We start from the raw sequence: 20,625 nt of genomic DNA, 5'->3' as shown, positions 1-20,625 counted from the left end.
TGTCTTTGTATATTACGAGACTGTTTGGAGCCAAAGAAATCCCATCGTTTGGGTATGGACGGCGATACCTAGCACAGTCGCAAGGGCCAGCCACCTCTTGTACACTCACATACTTCAATGAGTCGAGCGAAATTCAGTTCTGCTGACCCTTTCTGACACATGACACTCCATTAGTGCTGCTATGACCTGGCAGACATTGAAACACAATTTGAAAATGTTGCCGTGGTATTAGACACAGGCCAAGGGGATACCGGGCCCTGATGAATTCTGACACCGGAGCAGCAAGGACGCACTCGTGTATTGCCTGAAGCGCCACTGTGGTAGAGGATGTGTCCTGAGAAAGTTGTGAGGTTGTAGATGTGTGAATGAGAACCAGGCCCTGGACAACTTTAGCTAGCCTATCCAACACTCTGAGGATCTGTTGCCCTACATTGCCCCTTGTTGAACACCAGCTTTTTACACTTCTACATCAACTTAGAGACACACACAAACACATCTAAACGCGGTGACCATAAAAGTGGACGAACAACTTGTGATCAAGTGGCCATCTCGAAGCCCTGCCCCCTGTATTCCTACCTGTAATTAATTGGCCAATTAATGTGTGTTTATTCTGAACACCCATGGATGTCGCCATACTGAGGCACGCTGGGACAAGACAAGAGTCAGACAGATAAATCAAAGCTCTGTGCATCTGTCCTTGCCTGTGCCAAAAGCTTTCCCCTGTAACCCTCTTCTTTCCCCAACTGTGCCCAAATGTGAGACCTTTTCATAGCCAATCAGGTCAAATCTTTGTTTCATGCTCGGTCCCAATGCACTTGACATTGACAAGATTAATTGCCTCGTGCACTGGGAAAGCGCGCTACCTCCTGGTGTAATACAGGTGTCAAAAATGTGGCTCTCTGTATTTCCTCATCATGACTTTGTACAGAGAGAGAGACAGAGAGAAGAATAACCTATTCCTTTTTGTTTAACACAGGGTTAACACATCCACCCCCCCCTGTTGTAAAATGGCACAGGGTGTAAATCTTGCCGTAAAATCCCAGCTGTGAGCCCCTGCTGACCTGTAAATTCCTCTCTCCGTGTTACTCTGCCATTGAGCTTCTACGGGTCGGGCCAACACTGTAACTACATATCTACATCACGCTACTGTATTTAAACACTGACACTGACCATCAATATGGTCACCAACTGTGTCTCAAGGGCTACAAATAAACCATTGCTGACATTCAGATATGCTGTATTTCGCCTCAGTTTGTAATAATTCTCGAATTGCATTATAAAATGTACCATAAAATGACTGAAGATAAACCAAATGTGTCAAGGTGATTTAAATAACATTTACATTTCGCCATGACTTATAATTTATTTATCTTCAATATAAATGATATGAATATATACTGTATATTGAGATATGAATGAATAAAGCATGGCTTCAGTGAAACAGCTGTTGTAATTTAATGCATTTACTCTATCACCCAAATCAGAGGCAGCCTCCCATGGAGGACTTCTGGCAGGAAGGCAGCTATTCTCACCAGGGACTCGTTACTTAATAATCTCGCCCTGCAGGTGCTCTGGTAGAGGTCAACAGTCTGTTACAGTTGCATCGCTGTTCATGTCTGCCTCCACCTATGGAGCGGGAAACCGCTGCCAAATGTTCCAGTCCCCATACGCCGAACCATAATTCGTTCCCTATCACTGTCACTGCCTGCTTTAGTCTCCGCAGACACACAGACCCATCCAAATGAACCTGAGCCAAGTCCATCAGATATAATATGAATATTATATATACTGTGGTGGCTCAATTATCTCAAAACAACATTTGCTCAGCCCTGTAGAGGAGAGGAAGCTAAATTGCAGTTCCAGCATGCATTTGGTTTCAGAGAACGGCGTACTTTTTCAAACCAAATTAGGTTAAATGACAAATACTATTTACTGCACAATGGGGATACATGGATTTAGTTTAAAGTAGATGAATGTTATTTTCTACTCTGACACTAATGTTTTGACCTGCATTATGCCATCGAATGGAGAAGGATAGCCGTGCCCTGTTAAAATAATTATTATATTATATTGTGTTGCCCTCACATGAAGTAACATGTGCCTTCAGATCAGAGAACATGACAAAAGTTTGGTAGGAGAGAAAATGCCAAAAGTTAACTGTTATATAATTGTTCCCTGGTATAGGAAATACATTTGACCTATAGTTTAAGCATCGAGTAGACGGGTGACCTTTGAGAAATGTGCTGCTAGCACAAGGTTGAAGGTGCAAAAATGATGGGGAGAAATACGCCTGTGTCTTCGGTCAAGAATTATGGACAGCTGTCTCAGTCATTCAGCAAAGGGCTTGGATGGAAAATGTAAACACCACTATCACTTCCAAAAGACAGCAATTACCACCCTCTCCTTGGGAAATGTAGACAAGTACAGTTGCCAAGCAAAGACAAGACAGACAATATTGCCTTTACTACTGACAGATTATATCCATGTCACTTTAATATGGCCAACCAGCTGCTGTTGAATCTCATCAAATGTTTTCAAATGTGATGTCACAAGTGAAGAACTGAAAGGCTGCCTGCACAACAATTGCATTGACGTGCATTGATCTGGTAATGTGCTACCACTCAATCTGAAGTGATGACAGCTGACGAATATGATGTGACAGCAGTGTAAGATTAGAGAAATAGAGTCATATTATTTTATAAATAGTCATATCTGCCATATAACTTGAGAGTATCTTTACTGAGAAACTGTCTTCATAAAGTGATCATCATGATGACAAGTTGTTTCTTTCGATTTCTGGTATAAGGATTACATGTCTAAAGAGTCTCAAAACTTCCCTGATATGAGCTTGTGGGAAAAAGCTTACTAATATAAGACTCCATACTGCTGCATGTCTGTACATCTGTAACATAAAGCTAGGGTGCCAAATGTACTTTTATTTAGTTATTGTTGATATGTTTGAATATGCTGCTACTTTGCTGCAAAGTGGAATATCTCGTTAGACAGAAGTTTATCATGTTTTTTTTTCAATAAATGTTGACCTTCTGACTAGAAAAAAATACTCTTGAACCAAATTTAAAAATAATACGATGCAAATAACATTAGTGCAGCCTCATCGTTATCTGCAAATGTGTAGGAATACATGCTAAACATATATGTGCAACATTTGAATGTCAAAGCAATATATGAAGCTTTGAACTATAAGGTATCCTACCAACCATCAGCTTTGTAAAAACATCAAGTTCTTACGACCATAATTTAACTAAAGATGTTACCTAACAATGACTTGGAAATGAGTAATTGATTGTCAGTAGGACCCATTAATTAGAGGCTGCAGAGGGTCTACTGTGAAAGGCTGAGAGAGGGAGCTGATCCAGCATAGGATAAATAACCTGTTAGTAATATCAAAGCGCTGCCATATCTGGAGCTCCACTCTAATGTTTTTTCAATAGCCATCAATAGCCGGAGCGGATTATTTTCTCTGTGGTCTTGGTGTGGTCATATCATTTAGTGAGAAAAAGGATTTCTCCCAGATTAAAAGTCTTTCTTTAATGGCTTTTCCCTCTACTAGGTCATCTTGTGTGGCCTATCTAGCAATGGTCTCAAAGCCTTTTCACCTGTTTTGTGACTTTTGTCCTCTCTTATCTCCTTGACATATGAGGCAGGAATCCCTTGTGGCACAGTGTGATCCCCCCACAGCTGAGGAACACAGGAATATTTCAATGAGAAACCAGAGCCATTTGACAAGAGGGAAAAACTGGAGACAATTGAAAATCAGTCAGTTGAAAATGTCACCTTTTACCTGATGGAAAAGTATTTGTAGCATCAAAGATTACAGAAATATCATCAGGTCACGCACGATAAAGGACACTCTCATGTGTATTACTGATCTGAGGTTATTAATCTGTATACTTTGCCAACTGTGCCAAATAGTCCACTTTCACAGCAAAGTAACTAAATAAATAACCAACCAAGTAGATTTAAATAAATAAATGAATAAATCAGTAAGAGGATCTGGGCTGCATAATTCATTTGAGGAGAACACATCCGTAGACAGAGCAGTAGCACTGTTCTGCTTCCTCTAGGGCTTGCTGGAGTTTCATCATCTGTGCAGCACAGCTACAGTATGTCTAATAAGAACTAACACTGTGCAGCACATCTGTCAGACGTGTGCATTCTCCAAAGCAGGACACAAGAACTCCTTGGCACACTAGAGGCCCTCAGTTGATTAAAGCGGATTTCAAACGCTTTGCATTCACATTATTTGCATTCAGCAAAACGCATCAAAGAAAATATTTCATCGTTTATCAACATATATATTACAGTATGCGAGTGTGTATAGATAGACTTTATTTATAAGGCTAATGCAATCGTCCTAGAAACTCTCATTAAAACAAATCGCCGTCCATTCTGTATGAAGATATAGCAACATACAGTATGAGAATCAACATGGCATTTGTCGGTGACTTATACTTAGCATGGACTTATTTTATCCATACAGGTACATTTATACATCTAATAAGGCTTAATGGGGTGTTAGGCATGGATTAAAAACTCCAAGACCCACCTTGTAATGGGGGATTTCTTAAGGTGATTATTTATTAATCCACGGGAATTTACAGCCTTGCCCAGGAATGAACCCATGTCTATACTAAACCCACTCACAACTCTGTGCCAACAACTGAAGCGCAGAATGCTGGGGAGTTTTGGCACGACATGAATAAACCAAGCTTGCCGTGACGTTCCTGTGTATCTTGGGTATACGGAAGCAGTGTGCATTGACCGAGCGTAGGTTTTCAATCCTATTTTGAGCGTGGAAAATGACGTCATTTGGTACTTTTGCAATTCTTTTTGCTACCAAATCCTACATCCCTTGCACACAAGACTTTATTATACAGTTTCTCATTGGTATGTATTGATAGGTGTCAGGCAGGCGCTTCTCTGCACTGTATGAATAACGAATACTTGGTTTACAAATGACCACCGTGAAAACGCCACGGTTGTTCTCTTCACCATGCACGTTTTTCGCCTGATCGACCGTGTAGGACAGAGTCAGCCAACAATGACAACACACAGCTTAGCACATCATCACAGCACCTGATTAATATTTTAGCACACCACAGTTAGCAAGAGGGAAATATCTTTTTTTACTGGGGCTCCCAATATTCTTTTTTGAACTGCTGTAATGTGCCCCATAGTCTGACTCTTGGCCTGTCATTCTGTGTCAATGCCATCCATAAGAACCAAGCCTTTCATATTACTATTAATGGCAAATGTGGAAATACATTCCCATAAATTCCTAGACATGGGTCGGAGTGGCCCTTACTTCCACCCTGACAAACTGCATTAGCCATCCATCAAGGTAATAATATAAAATCAAGATGCTGTGAATGTTAGACATGGGGTCACAGAGGGGGCTGGGTGGCTGCCCTTGATATCCACTCTTGCATATGTTGCTTTGAGCTTCAGAGATGGATCAGTGCAGATGGCATCATTCCTCTTCTCCCGACCACAATGTCCTCCACATATCCTTGAAGTAGATCTAAATGGCTTAGAGTGGTTGTATTTCCCTCAACAATAAATTGAAGTGGACAGTGTGAGAGAAGGTCTTGGATCTAAGGCTTTGTGAAAGCTTTCCTCTCCCAGCTATTCTATGAAGGTTGCAGATTGGTCAGTCAGTGTCAAGATATGCTGCATCATTTGTGCATCCTCCATGGCTCTTTGTGAAATCAATAAGTTGCGAGCGTGGAAAAGAGTTGCTAATTGGGTGAGAGTCTCCTGCTGTATCAGCTGGCCACTAGCTAGCCCCTGATAATGATACACGTCCACCGTCCTGAAATAGGCTGTGGAACTGCAGTAAGACACATTGGTTCAACAAGTGGGACGCCACATGTGACTCGTAGAGCTAAGAATAAGCGGAAACCTTAGCGCGTTAACAGTCACCATGAAGACAGCTAGTCATCAAAGACGGGGTATTAATAGATCAGAACGGTGTCTTCAGCATCAACAACAACAACAGCAGAATGTCTGAAATGGCCAGTTTAAAGCCCTGTGGCTCTTTGACCTACAGTATCTTCAAAGACACTATGAGAATGATGATGGTATAGGAAACCAAGAAGCAAAAACAGTGATTTTCTATTCGTCAAAACCAATTATGATTGAAGGATTCCTCATAAAACTGTGTTCCAGAAGAAAAGTGCACACAGTCATTTGATGCCTCTCTGACCCACGGTCCCTTTGATGCTGAATCCCTACTTAAGTCCGGTTAGGTACGTAATAACACCTCACCAATAAAGTAGAAAGACAACAGCAACTAAAGAACATCTGCACCAGCCTCTGAGCTCACTTGTTGACCGCAAATACTTTACAATTCTGTTACTTCATGCATTGTGGGAATGGATCACTTGAGAGATATTACAACCGATGACAGACAGGTCATAAATTGCTAATGTTATTGGAACAAGTTTGAATGTATTCGACACAGACGGGTGGAATTCTTGAGATACTTGTATCCAGATGTCTCGAGGTGCATCATCTCGTCTCTTGCTCAATGTGAAAAGAACATTTGCGTGACCTACTTATGGGTGTGCTTGCGTTCAACCTGCTATATATTTTATATTTTGCTCCAATGATTTCTTCCTGTTTTTTGACCTTCCAAGCAAGTCGGAAGGGCCTATTTCTAAACACAGTGACACGAGCGAAAGTATTGACACAAGACTCAATTAAGCTGGACACAAAAGGACGCTCTCTCCACCTGTCCTTTAACACTGCCTTTCAGCTGTGATGTCAAGGAACAACAACATTCCTACTGTCGTCAGGCCACCAAAGTGTCATAATGTTGACCTAACACAAATGTCAGAGCATCGAACATACATTTAAAGTACTTTTCAAATACAAGAATTTAGGAAACGTTCCCATAAATACTATTGTTATGTTAAAAAGCTATTTGTTGTAAAAGTATACTTTTACAAATCCAGACACTTATCCAGTCAGGCGGGACACGTTAATAAATGTGGTGCAATGTTTCAGTTGATCCAGGCATTGACATTGACTGGCCTTTGTATAAACTGAATACTGTCCACTATAGTCACCCGGGGGGACTGTACCATGTGTGCTGCCAGTCATACTGTGAGTGTGTATGACCCCTTGACCATGAAACCCATTCATTAATTGTCTTACAACAAACCCACACCTCCTCTTCCTTCCTTGCCACGGATCATCTTCGCCTCCCCCCCAAAAAATAACAACAGCCACTCAGCTGCTGCTTGGCCTTTCACCAGACGGGTCCTCTCAGTCACGCCACACAACTGGTGGACTGTTCCTGTTTACTCACCCTTTTGCCCTCTTTTCCTGGCTCCCCTGGGACCCCCGCCACACCCTGGGGAAAAGCATATGTATCTTAGTAAATCAGGTGCTACATTCATTTGGCAATGCAGGAAGAAATAACGGTTGGCTTCCTATAAAAACGGATGCAGACAGATGTTTATGCCACATGTTTTCAACAGACCATTGGATAACCAGTGGGCTTATTTGCAGTGATAGGGAATGCAGCATTAGCTTAGTTAAGTTAGCATGAGAAGATATAAATGAGTGTGTGTACAGCTGCAGTTTCCATCTTTGCTCATGAACAATTTCTGGGTGACTTCTCCAGGATCCCCTTAATAGGCCATTTTCAGCCTCAGTTGATCAGAGCTTCATTCCATTATTCTACACAGTATATAAGGAACAATTAGGAAGTCAATAAAGCTGCGTACTGAGTGGTGATTTTGTTTTAAAATGATTGCACAAAGATATACTTATGGGGCTTCAATAATAGCTAGATGGACCTTAATAGTTGTACTTGATTGCTCAAGAATATGCTATGTAGACATTGTGCAATGAGAAGAACAGATGACAGTAAGATTCTGAAAGGTGTTACCTGTTCTCCTTTGTCACCTGGGAGGCCCTAGATGTGGCAAATAAAGAGTCATGATTACAATAAAACAAACTCAAGAATACATAATGTTTAGATGTCTCTTTTGTGAAAACAATATTCATTTATTTAAGTACCTGATCTCCTTTGAAACAGTCTTTGTCAGCCTAGGAATCAAGCAAAGAATCAAACATAAGAAAACATTCATCCTGTATGGTTTTACCAATACATGTTTGGCAGTTTTATAGGCAACAGAATACAGTTGGTAAAGAGGTAATTATCTCTAGCTGGATGACCAAAACAGAAGTCAGAGCATAGCTATTACAACCCCCCAGACACCCTGCTGACCACTGTCAGGAAAGGGCAGACAGAGTCGTCTGTCCACCAGGCGACAAAATGGTTACAAGGCCACATACAACATCTCATCTTTCAAATACAAGCCAAATAATTGGTGTCTTCTTTCAATTGGCATCCAAAAGTCAAACGCCGTTGACTTTTCTTGGAAACAGCTGCAGAAATGGACATTCAGAACATATGTCTTTCAAGTTAGTCGAAGGCCTCATGCAAAGAACAAACAATAGGAAAATAATTTAACAAGGAGGCTGACAGCCAGGAGATATTTGCAGCCAAATCTATAAAACAAGAGTGACAGCTCTGACCTGTGACACCGTTAATAAAACATGACTTAGTCTGTGCAGGGCTTCTGATAATACATCAATTATTCATATACAATAGTACATATTTTGTTGGATTGCGAGCACAGAGTTTCGACCTTGGGTAACAAGCAATACAATGCAAATCCACCCCGCAGATAGTATACACTACTTTAATAACTTGCTCAATATTTTCAGCTTACACTCACCCACCAATTTACTGGTATGATTTGAAAAAGTTTTGCTGAAACCGTATCTGCTTCAGAGGGAGAGATTGTTATTTTGCTCGTCCTTGTAGATGTAAAAAATTAGCATTGGAGAAAAAGCTAATGTGGTTGGTGGGGTACTGTGGGTACAGTGTATAGGCACTTTGGTGACATAAAAGGGGCAAGCCAGCAGCAGTGGGACACAGTATTTCTGTCACTCCAGAGCTGATTAAAACTGTAAGGCTGATCCCCTCATGATGTGTACATAATTATCTAACCACCCCGTAGTATACCTTTAATCTCCAACAGCCGTCAACTCCCTGGATCCGGTGCATTGAGAGTATGTGGGTTTGCATCCATGCCCACACATTCCCTATGTGTGTTGATAAGTGACAATGTGAGCATCTGCTAGTACATATATCTGCTGCCTGCTGACATATGTAGCTTCAATTTGAATGAGCACAATTCTGGGTTCTCTGTCCTCTAGATATTACAAAACCATACAGGAAGCCGGTCCAATCATAAGATCGAAATACATAAAGTGTGTTGTCGTTCTCCCCAGGTTTCTGTAAATGCTACAAGTTTGCAGTGAAAGACCCAATAGGTGCATTTCTCACCCATGTGGGATACAGCTACCTGTCAACCTCCCCCCCTACGCGGAGGCCGGGTGCTCGATTCCTCTGCGCCTGGCCGCTCATCCCTGTCCTTTTTGGCCCAAGTGACGATGCCCACCGAGCCCTGTCTATCTGCTTCTTGTTTGACCCATTCCCAGGTGATGGTAATGTGACGCAGACACTGCTCACCTGAGTGCCTCACTTCCCATCACTGTGGGCCAGATGTTTTAACACTGCTTGTAGCACCAACTCGGCAAAAAAAGGCTGTGAAATGTCATCACAGATAGCATAATGAGATGTAAATGTAACACAGTGAACTTACAGGCAGCCCTGCAGCTCCAGGCAGACCGATATCACCCTGTGAAGGAAGATACTAATTAATAACTCCTTAAACTTCAGTCAATAACATCTTTAACATTCTGCAGTGCAGTGGAAACGGCTACGGCTAAATCTATTCAATATATTTTTGACTTTTAAAAGATTTATCCTAAAGGCCAGCCATCATGTTTGTGATAAAAAACTGAAGGTCAGGCTTTTTATGATGCATAGCAGAAATATGTCAAGATATGCACTATGTGCGATAGAAGGCCATTAACTGGTATTTACAGTATGTCTTGAAATGAATGTCTTATGACTTTCAAACTGTCAGAAAACTGGCAGGTGGGCTGCTTCTATTAAATGTGACAGGCTTTAAAATAAACACAGCCATACTATTTCATGTAAAAGCCTTGCAGTATTAACAATGGACAGGTATGATAACATTGTTTGGTGACTGTGACATACGGGCAGCCACGAAAAGTCATATAAGGAAAGAGGTTGAAGTCTTTTGACGCCAGAATAACACAATGTAAGCAATGATCTCACACGCTTTTCACTGCTTCCCCAATGTTTTTGTCTTTGCAGATAAAAACTCATGTGTCACTGTCCAATAATCCTTGCATTTATCTCCCCCTTTCACCACAAACACAACAGGACTTTATAAATGACTGAGCTGAGGATCTGTCGACTTCGAATCTGGCAATACCCGTTTATCAGATGAGGATGAAAGAAAAAAGCCTTTTTGTTGTTCATATCCATTTTGTTGTCAAAATGAATGTCACAGCTAAAATATGCTTGCTATGGGATATGCAGGGGACTCATTACTTTATGCTTCCAAATCTGCCTCCCTCTGTCAGTTTCAATACAAACACACGTTCTCTCCACCCCCAACCCCACCATCCCATCCGGAAAATGGGATAAAATACGCTGTGATACTCTGTTGTCTTCACAGAAACACACAGACCTCATTATAACTTCAAAGCTGGCAGACAGAGCATTGCACCTACAATTATGCAGTGAGTTCCAAAAGACAACAACAAACAAACAAAAAACAATAAGGGAGGAAAATAAAAGAGCGGGAGATATCAACTAATTACAGGAAAAACATTTCATCTCATACATGAAAAGTAATCCCACAGTGGGAAGAAAAGAAAGAAAAACTTTAAAAAAGACCAATATGTTCTGCATTGCAACCAGAGTTTATCTGATTCAGTGATGTCGGTGAACAGACTATAAAGGAGCTGCAGATAAGAACAAGGTTGGGAATCAAACTTCTCTACTGCACTTCCAGCTTGTCTTACATCCCAGGCGTATGCATGTAGGCACTGTATAGGACATATAAGTGGATTTCTACAGTGTTTGTGATCAATTGACAAATATATTCTAAATCAAGTATGTGAGCAGTCCCTAAATAAGAAGGGAATAGTGTGCCATACCCATTTTTGCTGCAGGCTTTAAAGAAATACTGTTTAGAGAGGGCAAGATAAAGGGATTTGTTGGCTATGTCCATTACAAACAGCTTCTCCTATGAATATACAAATACTCTGCAGTGGAACATTTTCTCTATGCCTGGATAAAAGCTACTCTATATGACCATCAATAAGGTCTTGCTAAGTTATGATAGCAATAACAGTATTCTTCAGCTGGCCATGTTTGGAGTAGCAATCATAGCAGCACTTCAAACAGATGGGCAAACCCCTTATTGAGGCGGGGATTACAGCTCATCAAAGTCAAGCAGATTCCCTGAAGTATCGATTGTTATTTTAAAAAGAAAAGCGAAAACAATGACGGTGTAATTTCGTCCGGGCCAGTCTGTAAATCAGACTCACTCACTTTGTCTCCTTTTGGACCAACCGGCCCTGGGTCACCTTTCAGAGCCTGGGAATAAAGAATATATCATATATTAAATTATATTTCTTTTTAGTGGGAGTTACGGATTAAAAGCTGGTTAAAAAACACCCACAATGTGTTACTGTATGTCAGTATGTTGACACTCATTATGTCATGCAGGTGTGAGATTCTCAGGCCCGACAAAACCGGTCAATAAGAGAAGAGCAGATAATGTCAATCATTAGACGCTGCATTTTCCAAAACAATCAGCTGATTATACAGTGTCTGCCTCTCAACCCCTTCTCTGTTTTTCAGCATCGCAAGGACTCTGATTGTCATTACTTTTACACCTTGAAGCAGAGGACTTGAGGGTGGAATTAAACCGCGCCTGGCCCGGGGCAAAGTCAAGCTCTCGGTAGAAATGTGAAAGAGGTGGTACAGCTGAGATAAAGAGTGATAGCTGATAAATTAAGCTTGACACACATTGACAGGCTACATTTGCAGCAAGCCTTGTTAGGTATGACATATTTGGGCCAGTAGCAGCAACTCTTTTAAATGGGTTGGGGGGAGGACAGGAGATATGTTGAGTGTGAGCGGTCTGCAAAATTATTCAGAAATACAATAATTTGTCATGGTTAAATATAGAGATAGAAAGGCTAAAAATAGTGAGCTATATATCTGTGGAAGACGATTACCTACCTTTAACACCTTTTGTCTGGCTCTAGCAGTGACTAATTCATCGCCTATTCCTTGTATTAAACACAACTATTCATACAGTACATAAGTAGTGCTAAAATAAATCGCTATAGAAACAACAGCTAATACAGATTCCTTATAAATTGCCCTTTAATGGCGTGGTTGTTGCCTTTAAAATGCACTAATGATGACATGGTTGTGACATTATTTTATCAGATTGCATCACTCTACCTCTGCCGGTTAGCCCACTCACACTGTCAATAATACGGGCATCTGTCTCAAAGCTGCACATGAGAGCACAATTCTTTATTTGAATCGACAGCTTAACTCCCTTACTGGGGCAATCTGACACAAGAGGATCCACAAGCAAATTCCCCTCTGAGTTATTACCAGAGTTGTGGCAGAAACCGAAGAGTACAAGGCTCATCTGATAACAAGGACGTAAACAACTTCAGGTTCAGTCGATAACAGAAGAGATTTTGATGAATCTTGCACGAGTTTCTAAAGAACTTTTTTGTAATGAGGAGATCTTGTCTCGGGAAAAGTGTCTTGTAATATAAATGTGTTGTTGTTGTGATCTGTTACAGTCATTGTGTGTTTTCCTCTGGTTAATTTGAGGAAGGGACCACAAGGCTGACGTTTGTTCCCATTCACAGCTTTGCGATCGTGAGTTAGGAGAGAATTCAAACGCTTCTAGTACACATTATTTACTTCACCGATGAACTGTGGAATTAAATACTTTCTAATGAACATGTTGTAAACATTTCACCACTGTGGGACGGAATAAAGGATTTCTGTTTCTAACCCTTCTGAGCACGATAAGGAGTTTGACTCAGTCCACGAAGCTGATAACAGGTATAAACATCTTTAAAATACAAACACAGGAAATAGATTATGGGAATTATGGGAATTTAAGCGTAAATTAAAGGGTTTGTTTTACATTTTAGCTACAGTAATTCCTACTTTACATGAAGCCTCATGACTATCTAATGTGCAATCTGTACACCCTAAAACAACATTGGGCCATCCCTATGCATGGTCTTCAGAATTGGCCTCTGACCATTGGAATATTTCCTTTAATTTGCAACATCTGACAATATTTCTCCCTTTTGTGTTTTACCAACCCCCCGAATCTACTTTTCTTTCTTTACTTATGCTGTTATTTGGACTATATATTCATATTATTTGAGGCCTGTAACCACTTTCATACATCTATCAATATGATCTCATCTGTGCATTCTCTGACACCCTGCCAGTTGCCCTTTTCCATAAGACATGTTGCTAGATGTTGTACCTATATGACTCTTATTTAAGTTCTGTTTTCTAAATAATGCTACTGTATGACTATGCTGGGTTTTGTTATAAATCATAAATATTTATGTTTATGCTGTATGTTTTTATTTAGCAAAAGCAACCTTCCCTCCCTGGCGTCCTCTTCGCAGACAGCAGACAATATGTCAACAGAAGAGTTGACAGGGAACTACCATAACTCAAACTGAATAATGCAACTGGAATTAACTTGTGCAGGTGGTGAAATATGTTTCCCATGGCACAAATGGTCCAAAAGTCACTCTCTCACTATAAAATATATTGAATGGTAGTCGCCCAGCCTGTATTAAAGTCTAGCTAAGCTTTGCATCTGCTTTGGCTTATCCGTGTGCCACAAACAAATAGTTTCTGCTGGTAAATATTTTAATTAGAACTGTCAAAAAACGCACTTTTAAATAAAATATGAAGAATTCAGCGAGTATGCCAAATGCTAACAATTCACTTTCTAAACTTGTGCAGAGTGATGCTCACTTTTCCCATGTGTGCTCTCGAATTTAGTATGACAAAAGATGCTCTGGTACTTTGATAAAAACTTGGCTCTACTGTGCGAATGTTCAGATCATTCCAAGACTGCAGTACTTCAGTAATAGGACCTGTGGAACTGTACAGCATCTGGACTTGTCTTTAGTAATGGGCTGTATATGAAAACAACCAGCAATTAAAAGTTAGCCAGCACTTGTTTTATTGGCTAAGGCTTTTGTCAGTCTTGAAAATGTTGCATTCAGTCTTACTCTGGGACACAAAATAAATATTCTTTGCTTTACTTTTCATACAGCGTCTTCTATACACACCATGCTTTCTGAGTATTTGCTTTAAATAGGTTAACTATTGTATATCTTTTTGTATTTAGCTCAAGGTAACAAACAACATCTTGTCAAATGATTCAATACAAATCATAGTTATAATTGTCAAAACGCTTTTATTAAATCATTTTTAGTAATCAATTTTGCTGTGGACTTTCTTATATGCTGTGGTTAGTTCTCATATAACAGAAAGATACTTCAAATCACTCAACTTTAGGAGAGCAAAAACTCCCAAATACTTTATTTAATAAATCTGATTTGTGACACGGTTTGTTCCAAAGCCCTGGGCTAAAATCTGCTAAATCTTTCTTGTTGTCACTGCCGCAAATATTGTACAAAGTTGTTCAGTCAAGCGTTACCTACCAATTTTATACACTTGACACTGTTGGGAAAGTTCTGCCAGAACACTCTCATCCTATTTCTCTCCTTTTTCTAAGTCTCCACCAACAGAGACTTTAAAACAGTTGTGTAAAGTTGATAAAGTTAAATATCGTGTTAGAAAATATACAACCTTTTTTGTATATGTATAAATCATTTGGAGTAGAATGTAGTAGAAGGAGACGTCAAATATCACAGTGTTTGCTACTGAAAACAATGACTTGATACTAGCATGCATGTTGCCATAATTAGCCGCAGGGATCATCTCGGATCCAATGTACGTTAAACAAATGTTGATTTGATTTCCAAAACTATACCTTTTATATACCAAGGGATGAGATAACCCTAATGCGCCCTGTATTTCCATTTCCTGCTACTGCGCAATGTGTACTCCACTACAATTCAAAGACAGATACCGTACTTTTTACTTAATAGTAACTACAGCAGTATAAGACTGCTGCAGTTACTATTAAGATTCAGATTCAGATTAACAATCAAATTAAATATAATTATTTTTATTTTTTACTGAAGTGGGCCAGCGCATATTGAGTACTTTTACTTTGATCGCAGGACTTTTACTTGTACCAGACTATTTATCTGATATTACCTACCTACATTTTTGTTTACTGTGACTGCCTTAAAGTCAAGAAGAAAGGATTCCTTAAATTGAAACGTATACATATAGCTGTTAGAAAAGCTATAACGGACGTGTGGATCTTAGCAAAGCAGTTTAAATCGTCCCACCTTACCTCAACTAACATCAAATTATGCAATTATAATGTATTTTGATGATTGTCAAAAAAATCCCATCTCTGTGAGAGAAAACATAAATAACCCTTCAGGGAAAACGGATTCCTTTCCTTTTTTTAATCGTCCTATCTTCCACACCAAAACCTAGTTACGGTGCTGCCCTCTGTCTAATGGACTCAGCCTTGAGCCCACAGGCTTAATTCCAGAGCACAGTGTCACAGAGGGAGATGTAGACAAGACGGTCCGGATGTATTGTTAGCTTTTTTGCTGTAAGCTGTGGGCTTTGTTGCATGTTCAGGGCAGTATGAAGGGGGGATGAAGGGGCTGGGAATGGGCCGGTGCTGGCTGTCGCTCCTGCAGCACGAGGTCAGGACACTGTGGGGAGCTGTGTACACTCGCCTGTTAATTACACACACCACTGTGTCTCCCCACTGCTGTAGCTGTGGGGCCACAAGACAATCTGGCAACTCCCCAGCACATGACAACTAAAGCAAGCAAGAAGCGGGGTTATACAAAGGCAGTTTAATTATGTTTACTTCTCCCTTTTACCTATCACAGCGGTTGCAGGTCACAGCCCTTGTCTGACTGAATAATTGCATGTTTGAGTTAATGTAAACACTTTAATCATCACACAATAGGTTCAGCCTCATAAAGAGAGGCTACATTATAACATAATTGTAGCTGCACTGTGTATCAGAACATTCTGGTGGGGAAATGTTGTAATAGTGAATGACAGGCTGTTAAAGCTCTATGGAACAGGATCTGTAAGTAACAGAGATATCTTGAGTGCCGGCCTACAAATGCCAAGGAGGTTACAGCAGGAAATGCCTTTTGTGACTTTCCATTTGCTCAGCGATACACCACCACATACAGTATAGGGATATAAGACTAATCATATTGAGTGCTAAAAGGTTAGCTTATTAGCATATCTATTCCACTCTATGATCAAATACAGTTTGACCTAAACAAAGGTCCATTAGCGAGGAGATCAGTGTTCACTGTCAGAGTGCAGAGGATATCCTGTTTTGACTTTTTCAACCACACTCTTCAACTGAACATGTATCCACAAATGTAACTGGGATTACCCACAAGATAACACAGTGTGCACTCCGTCTGTCCCACAGGACGTGTATCTGCAAAACGATACCAGATCACATGCTCATACATAGAATTCTGGCTTCTCAGGTGTCTACTCGCGCCGTAAATAACATACTTGCTTTAAAAATGGAATATGAGCTAATTGCAGTAAAGGGACAGATCGGTAATAGAGTCTCCCAGTGCATACAGTAGTGTGACTGAAATCAACAAGCTAATCTATTTGTGCAACATAACAGTTTACAATTTATTTGTTATTAAAAGATTTAATCATTTATTATAGTCTTACTAACTGCTTCTAGCTCCACCGTTTTCACCATCTAAATAACATTATGAGCATATGGGAACATTAAAAGTGACGGAGCAGTTTTCAATTCACTAGCAAAGCTTTTTCTTAAACTGAAACGACTCAGTCAACCACCACTTGGTGGCAGATACAGTGTACTCATATGAGGTAGTATTGATATAATGTATTATATATACAGGTATGACCACCCAATCCACATTTATAATATTAACATCTACAGTCTAGGTGCAGCAAAAAATGTCTTATGTACTTGTAAGTATTTTCGAACAGATTACTAAGCGACTAACTGGTTAAGAAGGGGCTGCTTTATTAAGTCGATGAGGCTCATCCCCTCACAGTCACTGGGGATACTGGTTTTAACCCATTAATCCTGTACTGCTCTATGCTCAATGATGATTCTTGGGGCTAGGTTACCTCATATATTGTAGTCCACTGTCCTGCCTTCTTATTAATCTAAATCAAATACAAGGGTTATGTCAGGATATCAAATAAATCACTGACTATAGCACAGCTGTGGAAAAGACTAATAATGAACATCCCATCACAGCTTGATTTATGCTGTAATTTCATGGGTAGGGAGACTGTGTTCAATCTTAGAATGTCTTAGTTTCCACTGAATTACTAGAAGGGTTCTTACATGGAACATGTAATCCATTGAATCAATTGTGATAAATGGCCAAATTGTGTGGAATTGTGGGTGGACATTTCTTCACTTGAAGGCAACTAGAATGAATATTTCTAGGTTTACAATGGAGCAAAGCCTAATTGTATGTGAAAGTAGTAGCTCAGGGAGACATAAATGCCTACTCTGATTTCCCATGAGCTCCACAGTGCATTTCAGAGTACATCAACTCATTGTTGTTTTTGTTGTTGTTTACTCCCCCTGCTCTCGTCAGCCTCTGTTAGAATCGTATTTTGCGATGAGGAGATATGTCAATTTAATCTCTGGGCCTCCAGTATGAAGACAGGTCCACACCACCCATTGCTCTTGTATGTTTTAAGCAATGGCTTGCTAGCTGACAATACGCAGCGGGTTTGAAGCACATCTTTTTTACTTTTGATTTAGCTAGACTGCCTGTCTTGTTGCTACGCGTTTGAACAAGCCCAGAGCCAAACATTATTATCCATAACTATTTGTCTGTAGTGCCGGACAAACACGCCTGCTAGAAGCAAAAATAAAAACACAATGTTTTACTTTTCTTTGTTCCAAATCACTCAATTGGGGTAACGTATTATACATCCCTGAAGGGCATGCATGGAGAGATATGTGAGTGTGACCATAGAAAACATAAATGCTCATTTGGGATGCAAAAAAGCTGCTATTCCCATATTTTCTAATCGTTGACTCAAGACTGACATATAGGAATTCAATTCTGGAGATACATTTTCAGACAAACTAACGCTATTGATGATGACACACACAAACACACACACATACAATGAGGGGGAGTAGACCCTGAGTCCAATGCTGCCAACTTAGCAACTCACTACACTCTTGAATCACTCTTTTATGACGTCATTGGTAACAAAGATATTTATACAACTTTGTGGCTGACTTTGATTTGTACATACACATAGTAGACCCCTGCCTTCTCAAAACGGCTGCACTGATATGCAAATCACAAAATGACATCAACTGGTGACAGCTACACAAAGTTTTGAGCAGCTGCTTTTCTTGGAAAGGAAAACAAGCTCCAGTCAAGTGGAGCAGGGTAAACCAGTGAGCGAAGAAAGAAGGGCTGCTCACCAGCTCTGTCACCCTTTCCTCTTGATTGCTGCAGCCCCAGTAGAAAAGACTGCATTATCCCATTCCTCCATTATACAAAACTAAAAGGCAACAAATCAGTCAGTCTTTGACGCGGATCGAGTTAATTTCCAGTTTTGCGGTCTCCCACCCCTTCAAATTTCTATGTAAATAAACTTGATCATGTCATTCATATGCAAATACAGCCATGACGTCAACTGGCTTTTCAGGCTGCCAATTGCTACTTACCTTGAAACAGTGAGAGTGAGCAACTCTGGTTGTTGGTTCACAACCAAAGCTTGTGTTTGTAACCTATTTGTACTTCTTTTTAATTCATCCTGAAATGTACTTGAATTATTGCACACTGACAATTACTGTTATCCAAGCTAGCTGTTTTGCAGGGAAACCTGATGGATTGAAAGCAAGCAGTACACAATCTATCCTGTCAGAGCTGCTCTTTTTCTATTTCAATTGAGTACATTAACAGTAGGTTGCTTTTCTTTTGTTTCAAGTAATCACCAGCAGCAGTATTAACACAACATAAAGCTTATTGTTGTTGCTCACTAAGATAGAGTCAGTACTTTAAATTCTGCTAATGTGTTTTTGTATATTGTTATATTCAACCAGAATATGTGTACTATGTGTAAGAACTCCATTTATATTCATACTGTATAGCAGCAGTCTGTGTACAAATACTCATTCTTTATCAACATGTTCTTTTATAACCTCTCTGTGCTTTTGTAACCATACTTTAGAGACATTTAAAACAAGCTACCTTGCGACATTTACAAAACAGTTTAGAATGACCAAGTACTTAAACTTCCAGTACCCTGTAGCTCAATGAGCTTTCAGCTTTATCTTTTTTATGTTTATTTCTGGTTTTCTTTTCCGATATTTCTCAGAATTACTGTTAGGGCAGTGTGCACGTCCACAGCCTGCTGGGAGGGTGATTTCTGTGGCAGCTGTTTGACTACTCAAGGGGGGGACAGTGATGAAAAGTAGTCCCTTTATTAAACCACTTTAACTGACCATCTGCACAGCTGCCATCAACTGAAAGTGTGCCATTGTGGGCAAACAAATGCAGTGCAACATAAACCACGCTTTGATTCAACCAACAGTTTTAGGAGGAATGTGCAGGCTAAATTCACCAAGTTCCAAAAATAAGTTATTCATTAAAGAAAAAGGACTAGGATTTACTGGCATTCTGGTTGTGGTTCACAAGACATACATTAGTTTCATCACTGCAGCCATGTTTAACAGCATGCCATAAAGTTTAACCTGAAATGACATTGGCTATGGTCATTTGAAAAATGAGTTTAGTCCATTAGTATGCCGAGCCAATGGTAGCATACATATCAATTAATTTCACTACAGAAGGACATTGCAGAGTCAAAAACACTTAGACGCCCTTCAGATATGACCGGCACCTGAAAACAGCCACAGAGGAAACAGTGCTTCGTTCCTCCCCTCGGGGCATCATACAGAAAATGAAAAGCCTATAAGAATTGATTCCCTGACGAAACTAGATCTGGCTGATGTGCTATGTATGGAATATATGTCTGCTGGAGATAGTAGTACTTACCTTCTCCCCATCGATTCCCTTTTGCCCTTCTGATCCAAGTTCCCCCTGCAATGACAAGATTGAAAGTTAAAAGGCAAAGAAAAGACCCTTGCAAAGTTTATACTTTAATCTTTCCCCCCGACTTTTACACCATGTAGGTCCAAATAATTATTGCGCTGTTCCATCAACAGAAAACATCTATAGATTCATTCTGAAGTAAGATCAAGGAGGAACATGGTGACTACAAAAAGCTTCTTATCCATAAAAAAAATAAAAATATATATATCCTTTATCTAATCTAAATAACAAATGAATTCCCAAAGATTTATACCAAAAGATATTAGCAATGTCAATATACAGAAATTCTGAAGTCCCTCCCATTACTAGTGAATTGTCTACAAATATTGTATTTAATAACAAGGTAAAAAA

The 20,625-nt window shown here is 39.9% G+C and overlaps 1 protein-coding gene across 1 annotated transcript in view; it reads right to left on the bottom strand.

Moving 5' to 3' along the window:
* The window catches only part of LOC117536853 (collagen alpha-1(XIX) chain), a 103,408-nt gene that overhangs the window by 60,090 nt on the left and 22,693 nt on the right, over nucleotides 1-20,625 (bottom strand). Inside the window, exons 10-14 of the mRNA XM_034201935.1 lie at nucleotides 20,218-20,262; nucleotides 11,537-11,581; nucleotides 8,050-8,079; nucleotides 7,919-7,945; nucleotides 7,334-7,378 (exon numbers count right to left, since the gene is read on the bottom strand). Coding sequence (XP_034057826.1) covers nucleotides 7,334-7,378; nucleotides 7,919-7,945; nucleotides 8,050-8,079; nucleotides 11,537-11,581; nucleotides 20,218-20,262 — 192 coding nt within the window. The remainder of the gene's footprint in view (nucleotides 1-7,333; nucleotides 7,379-7,918; nucleotides 7,946-8,049; nucleotides 8,080-11,536; nucleotides 11,582-20,217; nucleotides 20,263-20,625) is intronic.

Source organism: Gymnodraco acuticeps, unplaced genomic scaffold (assembly GCF_902827175.1).
Source record: "Gymnodraco acuticeps unplaced genomic scaffold, fGymAcu1.1, whole genome shotgun sequence".
Taxonomy (NCBI): Eukaryota; Metazoa; Chordata; class Actinopteri; order Perciformes; family Bathydraconidae; genus Gymnodraco; species Gymnodraco acuticeps.
Note: the sequence above shows the minus strand (reverse complement) of the source record. Positions and strands in the feature narration are given on the sequence as shown.